Below are 22949 nucleotides of genomic sequence, written 5' to 3' on the forward strand. Positions count from 1 at the left end.
CGAAAATCGCCGGAAAAATGGCATAATGGTTTTTAACTTTACCCGGTGATCGGGAGACTATGGTTCGAGCCCCACTCAAAGCGCTCTTTGAGCTAAAGTTGGAACAGTGTAAAACTCGAACTCGGTTCTCCCGAACATAAGGTAAAAGCTTTATCCACTACACCATTGAACCTTCTGCAAGAACTAATAATTTTGGTAAATTTATGGTTTTTAAACAAGTTGAAAATTGGCAACACACTACCAAAAAAAAGGTCGAAAATCGCCGGGAAAATGGCAGAATGGTTTTTAACTTTGCCCGGTGATCGGGAGACTATGGTTCGAGCCCCACACACTGCACTCAGAACTTTTCCTGAAGATACCTTCATAATTTGTGATAATACAAACATGTCTGTCCTCTTCACCCATCAGGCAATGGTCGAGGGGTTGACACCTTTGCCTCCGATGATTGCAATGCTGGTTCGAGACCCGACTCGCCACGGACTTCACTTTGCAATTTCTCTCTCGCTATTCTGTTGAGTTTTTTTTTTCTTTTTTTTCTTCTTTTAATGACGTCATCACAAAAAGAGTATAAAAGGCGTCAAGAACGCGACGATCAGTCTTTCACTCTCCTCTGACAGCGAGCGCCACGCTGCTCTGGTCCACCTGCTGCGCCATCCGCACTCCATTCCAGAACGGACAAGGTTCAATATTTGTTCATCTTTTGAAACTAACCACCTTTGCTTTCTTTCAGCGTCAGGATGCACTTTGGGCGTGCTTCCATCTTGCAAGCTAAAAAGTTTGCAGAAGCTAGCGTTAGCAGTTAGCGTCTTCAACGACCACCCAAACGCATTTATTTGGCGTGCATTTTGGTGCAACCAAATAATTGAAGCATTTAACGGCGGGTAAGTACATGTACATTTTGAAAACTCAAGCACGCACCGTGTGGAAAGATCACTAACACCATTTTTTGCACAAACATTTAGGAACGTCTGGACGACAGCGCCGTTTGGCCGAAGGTAAGTAGACAAAGCAGCGTTTGCATAAATACACCAGAGAATTACGGAAACGGGTATTTCGATGCATTCGTGTTAATTGTCTGCTTTCTGTCTGCAGGTGCAAATCCTCAAAACGAGCCCGTCATGGCCGATTGACTTTCTGTGAGTTTTAAAGTCAACTCTTTCAATCGACTGCTTCTAATGGTCTTCTCATTTCTGTCCACAGGCCTGCATCTGGAACACAGGGAGATTGACAGATTGAGAGAGCAAGGCATCTCATCAAATTGACTAAAGCAAACTTTTGTTCTTTTGTCTGCAGGGTCCAAAATGGCTGACTTGCAGTCCTTGCATGGCTTCATGAGACACTTGCAGGTAGGTCTACTCTTGCTCAATTTGCTTGTTAGGGTGAAAATGTAAAAGCAGAATGGTTGTAACGTTACCGTGTCTTTCAGACCAGCAAGCTGTGGTTGGAGAGACGTCCGGTGCTGCCGTCCATTCCTCACTGGTGAAACACGCACGCGTCCAAATGTTTGACACATGTCAAACATTTCAGCATGTTTTTTCTCCTTTTGTCCAGCAGGTGGTGCCGAAGGACCTAGTTTCTGCAGCATGGCTCTACTGGTGGGATCAAGGTTTTGAACCTGTGGAATCGTCAACCTCTTGTCCCACGTGCTGACAGGTGACAAACTTGGCATTGTTTAAAAGCAGTTACCTACTTTTTTTTTTATGCCTCACTCTTCCTGCAGAGCACTTTCCAGTAAGGATGCAGTTTGAAAATCTCCCATCTGTCATTTGTGTTGTGTGCAGGTGGCCACCCTGGAGATTCTTTGCAACATTTCAGAAACTCTGCATGTGCACCAGTGACCAGCTGCTTCCAGTCTACAGTTCAAAATAAAAGCAGTAAACTTAAATGGAGTTGTCAATGTTCCTTTTCTTTACAGGCAGAGATGACAAATCCTGGTTCACAAAGTGCAAAGCCTGCCACAGTTTGTCTTCAGCCACAACGACTCTAAGCTTGTCACCTGGATCCGTGCTGCCTGAAGGGCCCTCTGCTGGTAAGAGGAGGAAAGTAAATTACATTTGAGCTAACATGTTTCAAAATTTGTATCAGTTACTTTTGTGTCCAGTGTGGAGCACCATCAAGTACCTGCTTGCAGCGGAAGCTGAGGACCAGAACAAAGCGGCAGACCAGCAGCAATTCAGTTTCCTTGTTCCTGCCTCAGCAACCTGAGAAGTGAGGCACTTTAAATGCTCCTCATTGCAAAATCTTATCTTTATTCCAATAATTTTTTTCTCCTATTTGATGACAGGCAGCAAGGATCAATCAACTTCCTGGGCCATGCAGCAAGGAACAAAATCAGCTTCCTGGTCATGCAGCTTGCAATAGTCGGTGCCATGAACAACTCTACTTGCGCACTGTGGTATGTTTCATGCCAAAACCTTTTCTGCACAAAACGTTGACTTAGCTTTTTACTTACCAATCTCTTTGTCTTGGGTCCAGGCATGGAGTAACACTCGTCCCACTGGCTGACCACTCGTCTCTCTGGCCGACCACTTCACCACTCGTCCCTCTGGCCGACCACTTCACCACTCGTCCCTCCGGCCGACCACTTCACCACTCGGCAAAGAGCAGATTGCCATCCAACTTGTTACTTTGTTGTGATTGTTTACTCTGCAAAAGAAATAAAGCTTTATTACAAATAACACAAACTTTCAACTCTTCACTTTCAAACATCACATCTTAAACTTTAAAACAAAACCAAAAATAATTCTTTTCTTTCAATAAATTTAGAAAAAAATTTTTTTAATTTTTTTTTTTCCCCACCCAAAAAATTTCTGGATTTTTTTTTTTTTTTTTACAGATTTTTTTCTGGTGAAATTTTTGAGAAATGGGGCGGAACGTGACTGGAATACTGCTTCATGATTGGCCGAGAGCGCTAAAACTGGGTGGAGCCAGGAGAATAAAAGGCCGTGGTTGGCTGAAAAGTGGGCGTGGATATGCAAATGAGGTACTCTGTGATTGGTTAGAGTTTGAGTGGGCGTGGTCTACTTAAAATGAAGCAATCTGATTGGTCCAATGTGCAAATGCTGCATTCTGATTGGCTGTCAGAAAGTGGGCGTGGCTATGCAAATTTCGAGCCAAGCCGTGATTGGCCAATTTGAAATTGGGCAGAGTTAGGAGGCGGGCAAAGTGGCACTTAGGTTTTGGAAGGTTCTTTTCAGCTTGGAGTTGAGTGTTTGCCTTGAGCCACTGAACAGAGCCAAGTCTTTGACTGCTTCTCTCTATCTCCACATGACTCAAAGTGACTGCAACTGTACAATTGCATTACTTTGACTCATGTGGAAACAGAGAGAAGCAGCAAAGACTTGGCTCTGTTGCAGTGACGCTCACCTCAAGGCTGAAAACTTGTGTCCATAGTAGTAGACACTTAGGTTTGGAAGTGAGCAACTCTCACCTCAAGACTTCAAACTGTACTTTGCCAATGCAGTGACCACCAAGCATGAAAGACTTGCTCATGAATCACAAAGACTCACATTCCACTTGAACAATTTATTGAATAGAAAAGCAGTTTGAAAAGGCCCTGCCTAAATGCATGGAAGCAGCTTAAAAGTGCTTGATGAGCTCAGGTATGATGTCACTTACTTCTCCTGGCAGGCACTAGGGGGAAGGTGAGCACATTCAAACAGTGCAAACGTCTCTCACTGGGACAAAACCTAAGTGCCAGGTACTCCACAGTACCACCACCACCACCACCAGTCACTTTTGGACAGGTTTTTCCATGACACTGACGCAAACCAAGTCAGTTAAATATATGTTTCTGACTAACTTGGTTTGCATCAATGTCATCGAAAAACACATTCAGACGAGTGTGATGATGATATTGTGCAGTAGCTGGCACTTAGGTTTTGTGAGAGATGTCAGCTGCTTGCATGTGCTCACCTTCCCCCTGGTGTGCCATGACAGTATGACATCGCACATCAGCTCCTCAAGCACATACCACTACCAACTAACATCACTTACACACATTTTCTTTTTTTTTTTTTTAGCTTTATATATTTTTTCAAATTCAAGTCATGTTATTTGAAGAACAAAGTGGTACACTTTCACTTTTCATGAGTGCCAACTATGATCAAACATATACTTTTTAAGTTCAAATGCAAGTACATTTTTCAAAACTATACTTCTTACATTGACATGTAACTTGAACGACTGTAGAGCAATTATTTTGTTTCTTTTTACTGTGGCCCAAATAATCAACAGGACAAGGTCCACCTTGCTCGTCACCAAAGGCATAATACTACATGGAAAATAGGGAGGTACCTTTCGAGATATGCAGATAGACGACCAGCAGCCGACGTGGAGCCTCCGGTCTTCAAGTTGGACATGGAAAAACATAGAAAAACAACGTTCAAGTCGAACGCTTTCCTTGATGATCCATTGACTGACAGCCGAGTGAGTGCTGTTTGTGGGTGGGCGTGCTAGCTAACGCTCCACCTCTGGTTTCACGAGAGCTAGCGAGTTTCCACGGACGTAACGACTAACAATGACTCTCCTTTCATGTCATTGTTTACATGTATGCGTGTACATACATTCAGCAGATCGAGAGCTTGGAAAAAGTTGACAAGACTCACTCGAAACCCCAAACGGTAACAACCTGAGGAGCTAGCTGCTCGCTGAAGCGGAAGTGTACGGTAGCCGAGAAAGCTCAATTCAAGTCACCAAAAAGCGCGTCTTTGGCAACTTGCACAAAAGACACTCCCACATCATGCATACAACACTAGTTCAGATAATTAAGTAAACACGCATAAAAGATGCTCAAAAACTTGTTTAAAAGACCGGCCTTGTCAAAAAAATGATATTCTGTCATATAGTTTGAGTTTCATACAAATTTGTATTGTACCTTTGATCAAATTTGACAGGGATAGTAAATGATTTAAAATAAATTATATAGAGCTGCTAGCAAAGCCCACTTTGACCATTCATTTGGTAGCCAAACGGAACCGAGGGACACCCCTTCCTGACTACTACGGAGCCTTCCGTGCTTGCACTACCCTGGTAGGCACAATAACTTACATTTTTGCAGAAACACACATTCTCTGTTTCAATGATGAATTGTGAGAGCAAGCTTTCGGGTGTCATGCGATCGTGGCAAGTTAACGAGTCCCTCACGTCGATACTGCTAGATGGAACGAGTGAAATGTGTTTTCATTTGCAGTTGATTTTATTCGGAGCAGTTTTGTCATGGACATTTCATTTGAAGGCACAGGAAAAGGTCAACAAAAAGACTGCGACTTGCGTCTGTACACTGACCCAACTCCAGCCATTTCTTGAGGTCACACCTGACCAGTTTGACCAGTATGTGTGAAGTAAGTTAATTTTTTCTTTCGTTGAAATAAAATTCACCATGTATATGTGAGACTGGTATACAGAACGAACAGCACATACTGGTGTGTCCTCTCGGACAAGCAAGACATCAGAGAGAAATATGGACTTGAGTGGAAGAAGGACCTGAGCTCACTCTTTGTGGGCACTCACAGAGAAACTTTGCAAATGTTACATGCCTGCCTGTCAAGGTTGGAAAACAGAAAACTGTGTGAAGCAAGGATTTTTGTGCTGTGTTTTGACTTGAAACTTTTGTGTTATTTATTTTAATCTTTTGTAATGTGTACCTTTTTTTTTAAAGTTGTATGATGGGTTTCGATTATTGTTTGGACCCAAAGTTTTATACTTTTGTCAATAAACCAACTAACTAACTATAGTAAGGCTTTATTTCGTACAAAAATGACCAGGCATAGTAAGTTTTTTGGAGGTTAAAAAAAATAGCATCAACAGACGCCCTCTTTTTTCCCAGACGTCTTACTTTTGAGCTCTGAAAAAACGTCTGGGGTAAGTACAAGTATAGTAAGTTTTTTGGGGGTTAAAAAAAATAGCATCATCGGACGTCCTCTTTTTTCCCCGGACGTCCTACTTTTGAGCCCTGAAAAAAAGTCCAGGTACAGTACAAGTATAGTAAGGTTTTCTGTTTAAGTTGTTAAAAAAACAAAAAAAATCGTAATTGAAGTCTATGTAAAATACAAAAAAAAAAAAAAAAAAGTCCTAGTACACTAACACTAACCAAAATAATTGCCGAATTTCCCCTGCAAAATGGCAGAATGGTTTATATGTTTGCCCGGTGTTCGGGAGAAAATGGTGCGAGCTCCACAAGCAGTCTTTGAGCTAAAGTTGAGTCAGCGTAAGACCCGAATTCGGTTGTCGCGAACATAAGGCAAAAGCTTTATCCACTACCAATTGAGGGTTCTGCATTAGTGAGGTAATTCAATAGTTTGTATAAGCAAGTTAAAATTGTATGGTACACTACCAAAAAAAAAGTGGTCGAAAATCGCCGGAAAAATGGCATAATGGTTTTTAACTTTACCCGGTGATCGGGAGACTATGGTTCGAGCCCCACTCAAAGCGCTCTTTGAGCTAAAGTTGGAACAGTGTAAAACTCGAACTCGGTTCTCCCGAATATAAGGTAAATGCCTTATCCACTACACCATTGAACCTTCTGCAAGAACAAATAATTTTGGTAATTTTATGGTTTTTAAACAAGTTGAAAATTGCCAATAGACTACCAAAAAAAAAAGTCGAAAATCGCCGGGAAAATGGCAGAATGGTTTTTAACTTTGCCCGGTGATCGGGAGACTATGGTTCGAGCCCCACACAATGCACTCAGAACTTTTCCTGAAGATACCTTCATAATTTGTGATAATACAAACATGTCTCTCCTCCACACCCATCAGGCAATGGTCGAGGGGTTGACACCTTTGCCTCCGACGATTGCAATGCTGGTTCGAGGCCCGACCCGCCAGAGACTTCACTTTGCAGTTTCTCACTCGCTTTTCTGTTGATCGCCTGGGTGTAAGAGTTTTTTTTTCTTCTTTTAATGACGTCATCACGAAAAGAGTATAAAAGGCGTCAAGAACGCGACGATCAGTCTTTCACTCTCCTCTGACAGCGAGCGCCACGCTGCTCTGGTCCACCTGCTGCGCCATACGCACTCCAATCCAGAACGGACAAGGTTCAATATTTGTTCATCTTTTGAAACTAACTGCTTTTGCTCTCTTTCAGCGTCAAGATGCACTTTGGGCGTGCTTCCATCTTGCAAGCTAAAAAGTTTACAGAAGCTAGCGTTAGCAGTTAGCGTCTTCAACGACCACCCGAACGCATTTATTTGGCGTGCATTTTGGTGCAACCAAATCATTGAAGCATTTAACGGCGGGTAAGTACATGTACATTTTGAAAACTCAAGCACGCACCGTGTGGAAAGATCACTAACACCATTTATGCACAAACATTTAGGAACGTCTGGACGACAGCGCCGTTTGGCCGAAGGTAAGTAGACAAGGCAGCGTTTGCATAAATCCACCAGAGAATTACGGAAACGGGTATTTCGATGCATTCGTGTTAATTGTCTACTTTCTGTCTGCAGGTGCAAATCCTCAAAACGAGCCCGTCACGGCTGACTTTCTGTGAGTTTCAAAGTCAACTCTTTCAATCGACTGCTTTTTAATTGTCTTCTCATTTCTGTTCACAGGCCTGCATCTGGAACAGAGGGAGCAGATTGACTGCAAAATGGCATAAATATTTTTATTAGCAAGGCATCTTATTAAATGGACTAAAGCAAACGTTTGTTCTTTTTTGTCTGCAGGGTCCAAGATGGCCACCTCGCAGTCCTCTCATGGCTTCATGAGACACTTGCAGGTAGGTCTACTCTTGCTCAATTTGCTTGTTAGGCTGAAAATGTTAAAGCAGAATGGTTGTAACGTTACCGTGTCTTTCAGACCAGCGAGCTGTGGTTGGAGAGAAGTCCGGTGCTGCCCTCCATTCCTCACTGGTGAAACACGCACGTGTCCAAATGTTTGACACATGTCAAACATTTCAGCTTGTTCTTCCTTCTTTTATCCACCAGGTGGTGCCGAAAGACCTAGTTTCTGCAGCATGGATCGACTGGTGAGGATCTGCAAGCTTTTGAACCTGTGGAATCATCAACCTCATGTCTGACCTGCTGATAGGTGACAACTTACTACAAACTTGGCATTGTTTAAAAGCATTTGCATGCTTTTTTATGCCTCCCTCTTCCTGCAGAGCAGTTTCCAGTAAGGATGCAGTTAGAAAATCTTCCACCTGCTGGCCAAAGGAACAAGCCCTCCAAAACATGTAGAGGTTCCTCAAGGCGACCTCCATTTTCTGAGTTGACTCTCAAATCAAATGTACTAAATGGCACCTTGATGGGTCCCTCGTTTGTGTTGTGTGCAGGTGTCCACCCTGGAGCGTCTTAACATTTCAGGAACTCTGCCTGTGCACCAGTGACAGTCTGCTTCCAGTCTACAGTTAAAAATAAAAGCAGTAAACTTAAATTGTGTTGTGTCGATGTTGTTTTTCCTTTACAGGCAGAGGTGACAAATCCTGGTCCACAAAGTGCAAAGCCTGCCACAGTTTGTCTTCAGCCTCTGTGAGCTCGTTCACCTGGGTCTGTGCTGCCTGAAGAGCCCTCAGCTGGTAAGAGAAGGAACATAAATGACATTTTAGCCAACATGTTTCAAAATTTGAATTACTTTTTTTTGTGTCCAGTGTGCAGAAGCTGGGGACCAGAGCAAAGCTACAGACCAGCAGCACTTCAGTTTCCTTGTTACTGCCTCAGCAACCGAAGTGAGGCACTTTGAATGCTCCTCATTGCAAAATCTTATCTTTATTCCAATAATTTTTTTCTCCTATTTTCTGACAGGCAGTAAGGAACAAAATCAACTTCCTTGGTCATGCAGCAAGGAACAAAATCGGCTTCCTGGTCATGCACCTTGCAATAGTCGGTGCAATGAATCACTCTATTTGCGCTCTGGTATGTTTCATGCCAAAACCTTTTCTGCACAAAATGTTGACTTGGCTTTTTACTTACCAATCTTTTTGTCTTGGGTCCAGGCATGGAGTAACGCTCGTCCCACTGGCCGACCACTCGTCCCTCTGGCCGACCTCTCGTCCCTCTGGCCGACCACTTCACCACTCGTCCCTCTGGCCGACCACTTCACCACTCATCCCTCTGGCCGACCGCTTCACCACTCGTCCCTCCGGCCGACCACTTCACCACTCGGCAATGAGCAGATTGCCATCCAACTTGTTACTTTGTTGTGATTGTTTACTCTGCAAAAGAAATAAAGCTTTATTACAAATAACACAAACTTTCAACTCTTCATTTTCAAACATCACATCTTAAACTTTAAAACGAAACCAAAAATAATTTTCTTTCAAAACATTTTTAAATGTTTTTTTTTCCCCCACCCAAAAAATTTCTGGATTTTTTTTTTTTTTTATATAAATTTTTTTCTGGTGAAATTTGAGAAATGGGGCGGGACGCGTCTGGAATACTGCTTCATGATTGGCCAAGAGCACTAAAACTGGGTGGAGCCAGGAGAATAAAAGGTTGTGGTTGGTTGAAAAGTGGGCGTGGATATGCAAATGAGGTGTCCTGTGATTGGTTGGCATTTTAGTGGGCGTGGTTTACTCAAAATGAAGCAATCTGATTGGTCAGATGTGCAAATGCTGCATTCTGATTGGCTGACAGAAAGTGGGCGTGGTTATGCAAATTTTGAGCCGAGCCGTGATTGGCCAATCTGAAATTGGGCAGAGTTAGGAGGCGGGCAAAGTGGCACTTAGGTTTTGGAAGGCTCTTTTCAGCTTGGAGTTGAGTGTTTGCCTTCAGCCGCTGAACAGAGCCAAGTCTTTGACTGCTTCTCTCTAGCTCCACATGACTCAAAGTGACTGCAACTGTACAATTGCATCACTTGGACTCATGTGGACACAGAGAGAAGCAGCAAAGACTTGGCTCTGTTGCAGTGACACTCACCTCAAGGCTGAAAACTTGTGTGCATAGCAGTGGACACTTAGGTTTTGGAAGTGAGCAACTCTCACCTCAAGACTTCAAACTGTACTTTGCCAATGCAGTGACCACCAAGCATGAAAGACTTGCTCATGAATCACAAAGACTCACATTCCACTTGAACAATTTATTGAATAGAAGAGCAATTTGAAAAGGCCCTGCCTGCCTGCATGGAAGCACCTTAAGTGCTTGATGAGCTCAGGTATGATGTCACTTACTTCTCGTGGCAGGCACTAGGGGGAAGGTGAGCACATTCAAACAGTGCAAACATCTCTCACTGGGACAAAACCTAAGTGCCAGGTACTCCACAGCACCACCACCACCACCAGCACTCATTTTTGGACAAGTTTTTCTATGACACTGACGCAAACCAAGTCAGTTAAATATATGTTCCTGACTAACTTGGTTTGCATCAATGTCATCAAAAAACACATCCAGACGAGTGTGGTGATGATGATATTGTGCAGTAGCTGGCACTTAGGTTTTGTGAGAGATGTCAGCTGCTTGCATGTGCTCACCTTCCCCCTGGTGTGCCATGACAGTATGACATCGCACATCAGCTCCTCAAGCACATAACACTACCAACTAATATCACTTACACACATTTTCATTTTTTTTTTTTTAGATTTATATATTTTTTCAAATTCAAGTCATGTTATTTGAAGAACAAAGTGGTACACTTTCACTTTTCATGAGTGCCAACTACGATCAAAAATATACTTTTCAAGTTAAAATGCAAGTGCATTTTTCAAAACTACACTTCTTACATGGAATTTAACTTTAACGACTGTAGAGCAATTATTTTTGTTTCTTTTTACTGTGGCCCAAATAATCAACAGGACAAGGTCCACCTTGCTATTCACCAGAGGCATAATGCTACATGGAAAATGGGGAGGTACCTTTCGAGATATGCAGATAGACGACCAGCAGCCGACGTGGAGCCTCCGGTCTTCAAGTCGGACATGGAAAAACATAGAAAAACAACGTTCAAGTCGAACGCTTTCCTTGATGATCCATTGATTGTCAGCCGAGTGAGTGCTGCTTGTGGGCGGGCGTGCTAGCTAACGCTCCACCTCTGGTTTCACGAGAGTTAGCGAGTTTCCACGGACGTAACGACTAACAATGATTCTCCTTTCATGTCATTGTTTACATGTATGCGTGTACATACATACAGCAAATCGAGAGTTTGGAAAAAGTTGACATGACTCACTCGACATCCCAATAGGCAACAAGCCGAAGAGCTAGCTGCTCACTGAAGCGGAAGTGTACGGTAGCCGAGAAAGCTCAATTCAAGTCACCAAAAAGCGCGTCTTTGGCAAGCTGCAGAAAAGACACGCCCACATCATGCATACAACACTAATTCGGATAATGAAGTAAACACTACTCATTGACGATAGTACTATCGTACGACGCACGTATTGATTTAATTCTGCTTACACTTAAACATATGAGTATTGTGCTGTACATTTCAAGATTCAAGAGTTTTTATTGGCCATGTTTGAGCGTGCCAAACAAGGAATTTGACTTGGGTCCATCACAGCCTCTGTTCAACATTTAGGTGACCTGTGAAAAATGACAAATATTCTCAAACATCCCCTGATCTTAAACTCCCAGGAGGGCAAGGAAAACCTTAAAACTCCAATTAGGGGAAATGAGAAACCTTGAGGAGAGACCACAGATGGATGGGAGGGTCCCTCTTCCAGGATGACCAGGCTGCAATGGATGCAGATAGGACACATCGTACATATAATACAGAGCATTCCAAAAAAGTGTGGGGAGCAGGATGTTATTGCACAGCACTGACTCTGAGACTCTAAGAGTGGTGTGAGTTCATCAGAGCAACAGCCTGGGGGAAGAAGCTGTCTCTGTCTGCTGTTTTTGGCCTACAGAGCTTTGTAACGCCGTTCGGAGGGGAGTAGTTCAAACAGACTGCAACCTGGCTGAGAAGGGTCTGTAGAGATATGACTTGCACGTTTCCTGGTCCTGGACAGGTACAAGTCTTGGATAGATGGGAGGTTGGTGAACCATGATCTTTTCTGCCGTTCGTTGCAGTCTGTGCTTGTCTTGTTTGGAGGCCCATCCAAAGCAGACAGTGATGGAGGTGCAGAGGACAGACAGACAGACAGACTGGATGATGGCAGTGTAGAAGGTCTTCAGCAGCTCCTGCTGCAGGTTGAACTTCTTGAGCTGTCTCAGGAAGTGCAGCCTCCATTTCAGGTCCCGAGAGATTGGACGGAACGTGCCACGTCTGCCTTTTTTAAGTCTGGAGCTGCTTGAGGCTAAAGGTTCGAGGCCTTCTTGACGTGTAAATGTGACCTCATTCCCCCCCCTTCTACACGCATGCGCTCAATCCAATACTACAAAGGATGGACGGTCATGCTAAAAGTTGAAACATTTCAAGGTCATTTCCCTCGACGGTGAAACGGGAACACAAGATGCTCCTGGAAGCGAAGCAAAGCAAAGCAAGGGAAAGAACAGAAGGCACGAGAGAGACAGTTGCTGGAAACCCATGGCACGGTGAAGCCGATTAGAACCCTCTGTGGGAATTCTGCTCGTCGAAGATGATCTACTTGCTGCCTGTGTCACACGCCAGCTGGACGCTTAACAGTCTCTTTTTGTTTTTTTTCTTTCTCCCCCTCGTGCCGTCAGGGGGCTTGATGGGCCAGCAGCGTGCGGGTGGCCTGGATGAGCGCGATCGGGCAGCCAATTGCTCAACGAGCAGAAATGGTGGTTTTCACTCACCTGACGTTTGCCGAAACTTCTTGTCAGTCGTTTGTCCTAAAGGTCAACAGTCGCACACTCCCTGAAACCTAACGACTGCGTGCGCGTGTGTGATGTCATTAGCGGCTCCCTAAAAACTTTAACGAGACCCATAAAATGAAAAAATGAGACTTTTAATGTCGTGCCCCAACAGCTGCTCTGTCTATGTATGTGCGCGCGCGCCCGCGCGTGTGAAAGATGGTCAGTTTGTCTCTTTAATGACCCTGCCGCCTTTAATGAGCTAACGAGCTAATAAGGGAGCTCGTCAAGCAGACAGACGGACTTGACTCAATAAAAGTGAAGAAAATGAGCTCACCTGCAGTAACCATGGCAGCCGGGTGGGGGGCGGGGAAAGGTGCGTCCCGTCCCGGGGCACAAGCGCGTCGTTTCGCCATGCAGGCGCGCTCGTAAAAAGGACGGAGATTGGCGAGGCGGGCGGCCGGCCGGCCGGGGAGATTGGCAGCGTGCATCCGGGACATGTTGCGTCCAAGTCTTGGCTGAGCAGCGCTAGCATGTTCCCTTGTCTGATGTTCATCGTGATGGAGACGCCAGCGCCTTGCTTGCATGTGCCATTTGGACGCCTGAAAACAAAGCATGGAAATCAATCCTCATTCAAACTGTTCCCACACGCGTGAACATATCGCGTACACGCACACGCGTGCATGGACCATGGGTCCAACACGTCACACCGAAAGACTCGTCAACACACACTCACACGCACACACACACACACATGCACGGCAGCGACCTGCTATTAGCAAGCTTTTCTGCTTCACTGCCACCTGGTAATGACGCTCAGCCGTGCACGCCGGCGCGCGCGCGTATGCGTCGTGGTTTGTTGGTTGAGTAAGTGAGTGATGGATGAGTGCGTGCGTGTGACTGGGCAGAGGGGTGGCGGGGTCCTGTCTGAGGCAGGCACAATGGCACAAGTGAAGGAACAAAAATGGAGAAATGACAGAAACGGAAAGTGTGTGCGCTGACCCTTTAAGAGTTCACGAGCGCACTGACTGACACCCAATCAAACGGCTGGCTCTGCATGGCTCGCGTGCACACAACCTGACGGGCCCCGCTCCCTCCTCCAAAGTGAGCGAAAGCGCTCGCTGGCAAGAACACACACACTCAGCACACTTTTAATTAGTGCTGCAGTTTTAGTTGAGTGATCACGCATGCGGGTGCGCACACACACACACGCGCGCACTCACGCTGAGCTGAGGGGAAGTCAATTTGCACTTGTGCTTAGTGAATGGAGGGGGGAGAAAAAAAAAAAAAGGTGTCGCTGGATGCGGCCACACAACGAACTTCAAGTGCGATCACTGTTGTTCGCCTTGCTTCTTTTCTAGGCGGGCCCGTGTCCCACTTTGTGCGCTTTGCTTTCGTATAGGCCGCAGGGCTCGACCCGTCTTGCAGCTTGTTGGCGCCATGCACGCACTATCCGCGGCCTTGCACTTTGTCTCTCTCTCTGTCTGTCTGTCTGTCTGTCTGCACATGCAGTGTCGTCTCGAATGAGCTGCTCCGCTCGCTCTCTCGCTCTCCAACTTTTCCGTCTTTGTGTCTTTCTGCCGCGGCGCATCAGTCCACATTATGTGCGGCTGCGTCGTCTATTAGCTCGGCGGCCGCTCCATTAGTAACACCTGATTCCTTCTATTAGATTGAGGAAGTGGGCCTCATAAATTGGGCGAGCGGAGTGCGCCAGCGCCGGCTCAGTCTTTTTGATAATGAAAGGAAGTGGCTTTAAATTCACATTACCTTTGTAATGTACTTCATGCTTGATCATATCAGCCGCTGCGATTTTATTAAGGTGCGCTCGCCGCGCGTCCATCTCCGTCTGTCGCCGCCCAAAACGCATTTCCTCCAACGAGCGCCTCGTCCTCCGGGCCGTCGCTCAAGGTCGAGTCGAGCTCTCGGCCCTCTTTTGTCTCTGCCAACCTGCGCCTGTCACTTTGCGGCCTGCGCGCATGCATGCTTTGCTCTCTCTCGTCCGCGTGTTCCGCTGTAGCTAGCGCGCGTGACGCAGATTCTGCATCGGAGCAACCGAGCGAGTTTCATCCTAACATAGCCAATAGTGTTGCGGAAGACCGGCGTCGAGCCCGCAACTACTTTGGGCTCAGGATAACCGCCGACTGTGCAGCAGTTTAGTGTGCGGGTGGGTGCTAAAAGTGTGGATCTTCAATAAAAGGTCAAATTGGTTGGGGTGGGGGTATTTTACGGCTTCAACAAAATGCCAGCAACGAGCTGTCCCTCGGGGGCGCCGTTTAAAAAGCACATTTTGTGCTGACGCCACAAATGAGACTTCATTCCAATCTGCGTGAGGGAGTCTGCACGTGCGAGCGCGCGTCCTAGCTCGACGCCATTCAACTCACGGCCGCTCGAGCGCAAGAGTTGGGCTCGATTGCAAATGTTGACTTTGGCCTCAAATTGTGTTCCGGCTTGTTTAAACAATCAATCGTTCCCTTGTAGTCACGGCAACCAAGAAATAAATCGACGCAAACGTACCACCTGACACGACTCGTGGAGAGGTGAGGAGAGGAAGACTTTGGCGCAGAAACGGGAGGGCCGTCAAGGTTGTCAAAAAGCCACACCCACTTGGGTTCCAGGACCAAAGAGGAAGTGCAAATGTTGACCAAAAAGCGCTCTCATGGGGTTAGGGTTCTTGACAAACGAGGGCTACGAAGACTATCAGCACAAATTTGCTCACCGTGGGGCTTGTGGAAAAAGAGAAGGAAAAGTCAAGCCAAGCGGCGGCTGACTGGGCGCCAGCCAAAGCAAGGCTTCCAGAGCTGTGGACGCGCCCACGCTGACGGCCTGCAGGAAAACACCGCCGACGACGAGGGCAACGGGGAACACTATTAGGAATCAGGGCGGGGACGAGAGAGGAAGAGCAAGTCAACTGGAAGGAGGGGAAACGGCATTTCAAAACAAAACAGCAAATGACAAACCTGAGCCCAGCCAGCGCGCGTACACAGAAATTGAAAAGTTGAAACGAGGATTTGTTTTGGAAGCAAACTTTTTGTCAGACGGCGCAAATTCACACATGGACGCAAATTGAACTCGTTTCATTTACTCCTTGCTCGCTCGCTCGCTCGCACGCACGCACACGCAACCTTCACCTCTCCCGCTGCGTGCAAGTGCACATGCGCCATTGTGTGAGTGGGTGCGCGCGGGTAAACGTGCTGTCAAATGGGCGTCACAGTAAAACGTGACATTGACAACTTTTTTCTCAGTTCAGACGTGCTCTAAAAGATCAATTAGCGGCATATCATTAACACCTTTTGATTTTAATGAGCAAATGTATTAAAGAGCAGCTGTTGTCACTTCCTGTCTGTTGACGCCCCCCCACCCCACCCCGAAGCTTTCAACGATTAACTGCATGCTGCTCATGTCAAGACGTAAGAATTGCCGCAGGCCAACCGGTGCTAACGAGGGCGCCGAGCCAGCCAGGGGATGGGAGCAAAGGCTCCAAGCGTAGGCCCGCCCCCGCCCGTGCACCACAGCATCAACGTCCGCCGCCACCGCCGCCGTTTGCTTTCACCGGCCAGCCCGTGCGTGTCCAGCCGTGTGTTTCTCGACCCTCGTTAGAGGCAGGCAGGCAGGCAGGCAGGCAGGCTGGCGGGCGGGCGGGATGCCACCGTTGTACTGTTGGGAAATCTCGTGGCAGGTCACCAAAGCTAAATGGACAAAGGAGGAGAGATGCATGCTCGAGTGGCGCAAAGCAGCTATAAGCCGAGTTTTTCTCTTGTCTGCCTCGGGGGACCAAAAGATGAGCGACGGGGCATTTGTCTGGCGAGGGTTCTTGGCCTCCAGGCAACAAGAACAAATTGACCAAGAGAGGCCAGAGTCGAACCCAGCCCAGCCCAGCCCAGCCCAGTAGATTCTTTTCCTTTCCTTTCGTCTAGCGCCCTTTAACCTCTCGCTCCCTTTGACATTTCCGCTTGAGCGCTGCCATGCACTTGCACCATCGGGGCGAGCGTAGCACAAGCGAGGATGATAGTCATCATCCTCCTCATCTTCGTCCTTAGCGGGTCATTTGTCATGAAGGAAATCGCAGCTCAAATCTTCCTGAGCAGTAATATCTCTGTCACTCAACGCCCCCCCCCCCACCTTCCCACGAGTGTGAGCGCCACCGTGGCCAACGAGGGGGGAGGGGCAAACTGAGTGACAGCCAATCAGAGTGCATGCTGATAAAAGTACTTGTAATGTAACAAAGATGATAAGAAATAATGGACTTTATTTTGGCCCGAGTGGAATGCGGCAGCGACATCCATCACAGACAACTTTTCCAAGAGAAATAATAACACTTTTTTTTTTTTCTTTTTTATCGAGATCAAGCATTAACAAGTGCCTTTTTCCTTCCCTCTTTCAGTCAGTGCTGGTGACGCGTGCGTGCGTGGGCGCGCGCGCCCTCGGATGAGCGTCGACCCCGTTAAGCCTCGTTAGCTCACTAAGCCGCGAGTTCGGCGTCGGCTTTGTTTGCAGGTAATTCGTTTGTTTTGTCTCTGTTTGTTTTCTTTCACTCGAGTCAACAAACACGGCCGCCCTCGGGCTTTGGGGTGGAGACGCAGCGCCGCCCGCCCGCCGGCTATCACGGCAACAAGAAGCACCTCGCCGATTGGTTCGATCGATCGCCGAAGGAACTACAAGTGACTCGCCAAGATCCTAAAAATGCTTAACCACGCTTCCACTCGGCGTGCGTGACCTCGAGCGCTTTGTCGGAGGACATTGGCACGAAGCAGGAGGTCAGATGCCGCCGCCACCGTAACCGAGGGGGCCTCCGAGTGAGGCGCGTTCGAAGCAAGCAAATCTCATCCTGTGTGATTGGCGGCGCAACCTTCGAGACACGGCGCATAAACCCAAAGACGCTTTGGACGTGACACGTGAACAAGATTGTTTCAATGTCAAATAAGAAACTTTTATTCTGCATAAGGAAAAACATCAACAATGGTTCAATGAGGCACAGTTGTACACATTTCTTTTTTGGTCTGGATGGAAAACAACAGACAGAAAGAGCACGGGCAGGCTACCAAGCTGCTTGGAAAAACACCATGAATGAGAAAAGGTGCAAGAGGAGGAAGTTGATGGGAGGGAGAGAAAGAGAGAGAGAGGGCGGGGCTTGTTGAGACAAGCTGGTCAAAATGCCTCGTTGGCATGCCGACGTGACAAGGGCGCTCGCTCCGCCGGCCCGGACAAGCGCACGGCGCTGCCGCTTCCGCCCACTGGCTTGTACGCCCGCCCGCCTGCCTGCCTGCCCGCCCGCCGTCCTCCTTCTACACCAGGCCCGACATGGCTGCGTGATCACAAGCGCAAATTGACGGCCAAAGACGCATGACGAGCGATATCAAAAAGGAAACCATTTGGCTGCTTTGCCATCGCATGCAAGGCAAACCCAAAAAGGAGTTGTCATCATCACGTGCGTGTCTCACATGGAAGCGGAAGAGAGCACGTGACATCGTATTCTCGTGTGCGTGTTTACCTTGCAGTCCGGCATTGAGTCCGCAGTTGTTGGGCGGCGGCAGGGGCGGGGTGGCTGCTGCTGCGGCGGCGGCGGCGGCGGGCCTCACTACGGGGGCAAAGGCGCTCTTGGTTTTTACGCTGGCAGAGAAGGCAAAGACGCCGTGGGTGGAGCCACAGCCGGATACGGTGGGACTGGTCGCTACGACTGAAAGGGCAACGCACGAGGCAAAGTCAGCAGAGGAGGAGGACCGCGGCGGCCCGACCCGCGGCGGCCTGACCCGCGGCGGCCCGACCCGCGGCGTCCACTTACTGCCGTAGGGCATGTTGGCGGAGGATCCGTTGAGGAAGTTGGGTGAAGACGCCAGCCCGAGGTTGGGCATGCTGCTGTTGCCGTAGGCGCCGTAGTTGCTCTGCTGGTTGGGGGGGCTGGGGGCATACCCTCTGGGGGACGGCTGGCCGCTGCCGGGAGCGTAGCCGCCTGCCAACAGGAGAAGAAGGAAGGTCTCAGCATCCAGGCAGGGTGGGCCGCCAGCCCGGCCCGGCCCAGCCCGGCCCGCTTTGACCTTGAGCAGCGTCGTTGAGGTCGAGCGCCAGCTGGCCGCCGCCGAAGGAGCCAACTCCCATCATGCCGTGCGGGGGGTGGCTGCGCGGGACGCTGTAGAGGGCCTCGGCCACGTCCGCCGCTCGCTTCAGGATGGTCTCCTGCGCCGCCAAACGCCTCGCAAATAAGGGCGCCCGTCCCGACGCGCAGCGCCGGCGCGGTTGAGTCACCTGGTTGCCGGGCGGCGCCGCGTACAAGGCCTCTGCCATGTCGGCCGCTCGCTTCAGGAGCACTTCCTGCCGAGCAGTGGCAAAAACAATTGAAGAGCAGCGCATGCGGGCGGGCCAATCTCCTTTCTTGCCACAGCGCTTCCCGGATTTGACGCTTTTGAAATTTGGCCAAGCGCCCAACAGGCTCTTCAATGGCCGCTGAGCCTCGCACAGCGCATCGGAAAGGCAAAAGTAAGCGCGCCACACACGCCGTCGCTTACCTTGGGAAGCCTCTCGGGGTCTCCGGGGTGACGAGGAATGACCTTCTGTAGCCTCTGGAAGCCGTAATCGATGGTGGGCTCGTTCAAGGCTGGCGGAGAAGAACAAGTTTGAGGAGCCGCTGCCGCCGCCCGGGCCTTCCTTCCTCCCTCCTTGCCTTCCTCCCTACCTGTGTAGATGAAGCGTCCAGGCGCCCCTTTGCAAAAGTGCTTGGACTTGTAGGACAAGGTGACCTCCACCACTCCGGGGATGTGGCGAGGGGGGGTTTGCACACGGATGGCGTGCGGTGTGATGAGCTGGAGCGGAGAGCGCTCGTTAGCCGGGACGCGAAGTGGTGCGCCTGCCAAGGGCCACCCGCTTACCTCGCTCCACACCAGCATGCTCCCGAAGACCACCTGAAGGCCGTCAAAGAAGTTCTCTCCAATGAGGATGACGGTGGCTCCCCCCGTGGTCCATCCCTCACTGGGGCTGACGGCCTTGATGCACGGACACGCTGCTGAGGGGGGGGGGCAAAAAGCGGAACTCCTTTAAAGAAGCGGACTGCCATTTTGTTCGTTGCTCTTGCGTTCTGCGCTGGCCGATGCGTGGAACCCGTCGTGATACGAGCGTGCCGGCGACTTTCCGTCCTCCCAAAGGAGAAAAGTGCACTCATGCGGCGGGTGGTTTGTCTCCGTGGTTACCGAATTTAATTAGGAGACTCAACTCCTCAGGAGGAAGGCTCCGGCTCGGCTCGGCTCGGCTCGCCTAAGCCACGACGCGCCAGCCGCTGTGATTTTGCTTTGCTTGCACGAGCGCTATCGGACGGGACGCTAACGCGAGCCGACCATCCTCGGTGGTTGTCGGCTTCGGGGTACCTTCAGACGGGTCCAGTCTCCGAGCTCGGCGGCCGTGTTTGGAGTTGTTGTGCACAAACATGTTGTCGGAGACGGCCAGGACGTGCCCGTCCACGTTGAGCGTTGTGCACACCGCCACCTGCAATCACAAACAGCCGGTGAGCCGGGCTACGTCTGCTGCGCGCCTCTGGATCTGCCAACAACACGTTGAACGCAAATGGGATCCCGGCAAAAATCTTTCACATCTTCAGTGTGAAAGATGAGCCCGATGAGATGGCGGTGTGGGCGGGGCTGAGCCGTGGGCGTCACCTGAAACCTCCTCATGTCTCTGGGGTTTCCGGCGTTTTTCAGACAATTTTGGTTACACTTGAGGAAGAACTTGAGGAAGAACCTGCAAGCATAATCAAGCGGCGACTTGAAGAGAAGAGCCGACCGAGCCAGACGCCTGGCAAAGCGGCCTACCTGTCGATGACGACCGGGTCGGAGGGCGTCTCGTTTCTGTTTCCGCAGCTTTTCTTATCGCAGCAGCGGCTGGCGCACAGACACAATGGGTCGCTCGCCCGCCCGCCCGCAAGCGCTTCAACCGCAGCGGCCGCCCACCTACCTGCACATGATCTCGTGCGTCAGCAGAACTCGGCACATCTCCGGATTCTTGTCCTGACCCTCGTAGACGATAGCCTGCCACACGCACGCACGCACGCACGCACGCACGCCACTCTGTCAGGCCACGTTTGCGCTGTTTCCAGCGGACAACGCAGGACGGGGTCGCAAAGCCGGCCCAACTGCCACCGGCGCCTCCAACTGATTCTCATGGACGTGAAATGGCGCCAACGTTTGCTCCTCACCAAAGAGTCCAATATTTGCAATGTTGAGTCCGGCTCACCTGTTTGCTCACGGAGTCAATGAGTCGCACGTAGAGGTCCTGCTCTCCTCGCGCGCCTGCACGGAGCACAGAGTGTTGAGCACAGAGTGTTGAGCGAGCCGCGGGCAAGCGGGCCCGGCAAGCGGGCAAACGGGACGCACCGTTGGCGTAGAGCAGCTGCAACTTGTAATGAATGCCGTTGTTGGTTTTTTCTGCCGTGGGTTCCTGAAAGCGGCGTCGAGAGAAGCGGCACGCTCAAGGAGACGGGCGGCGGCGGCGGCGGCAGCGCGACCGGCCAAAGCGCCTCACCTTCTCCTTCTCCACAAAGTCCACGTAGGCGGCCCGCTCCATTTCCACCGGCTGGCCCCGCCGGTCGTACAGCGCCAAGACAAAGTGGAAGAAGTTGGACTTCCTCAGGTTGGACGGCGGCTGCTTCTCAAAGTGGGCCCGCGCTAAGCCCGCCCCACTGGCGTCAAAAGCAAGCACAAGCAAATTCAGAGCAAATTCACGCCGGGATGAGAGGAGATGTGCAAAGTGGGAAGGGAGCGAGCGAGCAAGCAAGCAAGCAAGCAAGCGAGGATGCACGCAAGGAAGAAAGGATGGGGCCGGCGAGCTTTTACCTCTGCATGGCATCCAGCATGCCGCTCGAATGCATCCAGGAGCGAGCTGCCAAGGGCTCCTCCTTCAGGCTCGGCGCTGAGCCGCGCGCCAGCCCGTCCTGAAGCCCAAACATCGCGCCCGAGAGGCGACGAGAAGAATGTCCGTCGGCTTTGATTTTATTCTTATGCAAGTGGCAAAAGTGTCCCGGCCGCAAAAACGTTTGGCCGCTGGCCGGGATTGGGCTGTTGCGATTTCACGTTTCAAAGGTGCTGGTGGCGGCGGCGGCGGCGAGGAAAAATTTCATTGGGGAATTCAGGAGCCAGACGGAAAAAAAATGAAGCGGAAAGCAAAGAGTCCCCCCGCCCCCCCAAAGACCAGGCGAGGAAGAGGATGGAGCGATGACGAGAAGGCAAAGAACTCTGAGCCCCGTGGCCCCGCAGGACCCGGCGCCAAAACCCCAAAAGCCCACGGCCGTGACGTGGCGGCAAAGGGGGCGGGGCCTGCCCTTATAAGGACAGCCCAAGTGATGGAGAGCGAGAGAGAGAGAGCCACAGCCAGAGCCAGAGCCAGAGCCAGAGCCAGAGCCAGAGCCAGAGCCAGAGTGAGGCACGACCTTGATTGGTCCGGATCTTGCTCCGGATCAGCCGTCAACCGCAAGAAGACGAGAAGCGGAGCGAGCGCCCAAGGCGAGATGAAAAGGAAAAAAAAAAAAAAAAAAAAGACATTTCCAGACTCAATACATTTTTGTCATTGCAAGCTTGCCATCACTATCATCCATCTCGCAATGACGCCTTGACGAGGGAGGGAGTGAGGGAGAGAGACAGAGAGAGAGAGAGAGAGAGAGAGAGGGAGGCCTTCTTTTACACCGCATGGGAGGTCAATTTTGCACGGCGCCGCCGTGTGCACAAATTCAAATCTTATCAAATGCATTTACAAGAATTTTTTTTCCCGCAGACACAAATCCCATTTGACACAACGATTGCATAAGAAATCGCAGGTGACCAACAAAAAGATGATTTGGGCTTTTTAAGGCAAACGGACCAAACACAGCAAGCGCATGCTTACGCACGTTAAACGCTCAGTCCGACTTTGCTTTGGCGAAAAAGGGACCGAGCGTCTGTGCACTTACCCGCGGCCAGGCCAGGCCAAGCTTTTGCCTTCATGTGGCCGAGGTGGGAGCACAGGGAGGGGGCGGCTGCGAGCGCGGCTCCGGGGGATGACTCTGAGCGCGGCTCCGGGGGACGACTCTGAGCGCGGCTCCGGGGGACGACTCTGAGCGCGGCTCCGGGGGACGACTCTGAGCGCGGCTCCGGGGGCCAATGCTTTCTAGAAAACCAAAGAAAAAAGTCAAGCGTGTCGGCCCTTCTAAGTGACTCAGCCCAAAGTTGCAACGTCTTCCGAGCGGGGTTTCGCACCTTTCCGCCAGAATCAGGACTCGGCCCCTCCTTGGCCATGGGCTCGGATTGAAGCCTTCGCTCAGCCTCTGCTTTGCGGACTCCGTCGCCATCTAACGGACAAAAAGAGAATG

The 22949-nt window shown here is 49.8% G+C and overlaps 1 protein-coding gene and 2 long non-coding RNA genes across 19 annotated transcripts; 1 reads left to right on the forward strand and 2 right to left on the reverse strand.

Annotated features, from left to right (window-relative positions):
* Positions 1–538: 538 nt before the first annotated feature.
* On the forward strand, positions 539–9191 carry LOC148383011 (uncharacterized). Of its 15 annotated transcripts, none has more exons than XR_015853906.1 (13): positions 596–680; positions 7087–7237; positions 7318–7350; positions 7448–7487; positions 7553–7593; positions 7667–7719; positions 7800–7852; positions 7928–8030; positions 8104–8181; positions 8275–8517; positions 8590–8667; positions 8744–8854; positions 8935–9191. It is a non-coding gene; the product is annotated as an uncharacterized LOC148383011 (long non-coding RNA). The 15 variants fall into 15 exon arrangements; XR_015853907.1 differs by lacking the exon at positions 596–680 and adding an exon at positions 4996–5342; XR_015853904.1 differs by lacking the exon at positions 596–680 and adding an exon at positions 6957–6992.
* LOC148383012 (uncharacterized) lies at positions 793–4678 on the reverse strand. Its single transcript, XR_015853931.1, has 6 exons — positions 4297–4678; positions 2453–2646; positions 2122–2201; positions 1691–2026; positions 1415–1615; positions 793–1208 (listed from the first exon to the last, which is right to left on the reverse strand). It is a non-coding gene; the product is annotated as an uncharacterized LOC148383012 (long non-coding RNA).
* LOC148383013 (transcription factor COE1-like) lies at positions 7591–22699 on the reverse strand. 3 transcript variants are annotated; one of them, XM_088359278.1, is made up of 22 exons: positions 22551–22699; positions 22035–22212; positions 21131–21287; positions 20983–21046; positions 20843–20898; positions 20564–20637; positions 20422–20490; positions 20269–20350; positions 19981–20098; positions 19489–19622; positions 19296–19422; positions 19129–19217; positions 18869–18934; positions 18661–18799; positions 18408–18575; positions 18117–18302; positions 15345–15492; positions 12966–13230; positions 11100–11952; positions 10789–10838; positions 8912–9153; positions 7591–8514 (listed from the first exon to the last, which is right to left on the reverse strand). In XM_088359278.1, exons 3-19 carry the CDS (start codon positions 21170–21172, stop codon positions 11773–11775), a joined length of 2007 nt encoding a protein of 668 aa, XP_088215404.1. In that variant the 5' UTR covers positions 21173–21287; positions 22035–22212; positions 22551–22699; the 3' UTR covers positions 7591–8514; positions 8912–9153; positions 10789–10838; positions 11100–11772. The 3 variants fall into 3 exon arrangements, with proteins under 3 accessions (XP_088215404.1, XP_088215403.1, XP_088215402.1); XM_088359277.1 differs by lacking the exons at positions 22035–22212; positions 22551–22699 and adding an exon at positions 21442–22005 and having other exon boundaries at positions 19489–19619; XM_088359276.1 differs by lacking the exons at positions 22035–22212; positions 22551–22699 and adding an exon at positions 21442–22005.
* Between the last annotated feature and the right edge of the window lie 250 nt (positions 22700–22949).

This window comes from Syngnathus floridae, chromosome 18 (assembly GCF_059516105.1).
Source record: "Syngnathus floridae isolate MCC-2025c chromosome 18, RoL_Sflo_1.0, whole genome shotgun sequence".
Lineage (NCBI taxonomy): Eukaryota > Metazoa > Chordata > Actinopteri > Syngnathiformes > Syngnathidae > Syngnathus > Syngnathus floridae.

Bases quoted from the DNA above. Each gene is read 5' to 3' on its own strand.
- LOC148383013 (XM_088359276.1), bottom strand. From the start codon at position 21,554: ATGTTTGGGCTTCAGGACGGGCTGGCGCGCGGCTCAGCGCCGAGCCTG. The intron at 19,423-19,488 runs GTAAGCGGGTGG...TCTCCGCTCCAG, and splicing joins GCATGCTGGTGTGGAGCGAG to CTCATCACACCGCACGCCAT. The intron at 18,935-19,128 runs GTAAGCGACGGC...ACTGCTCGGCAG, and splicing joins ACCCCGAGAGGCTTCCCAAG to GAAGTGCTCCTGAAGCGAGC.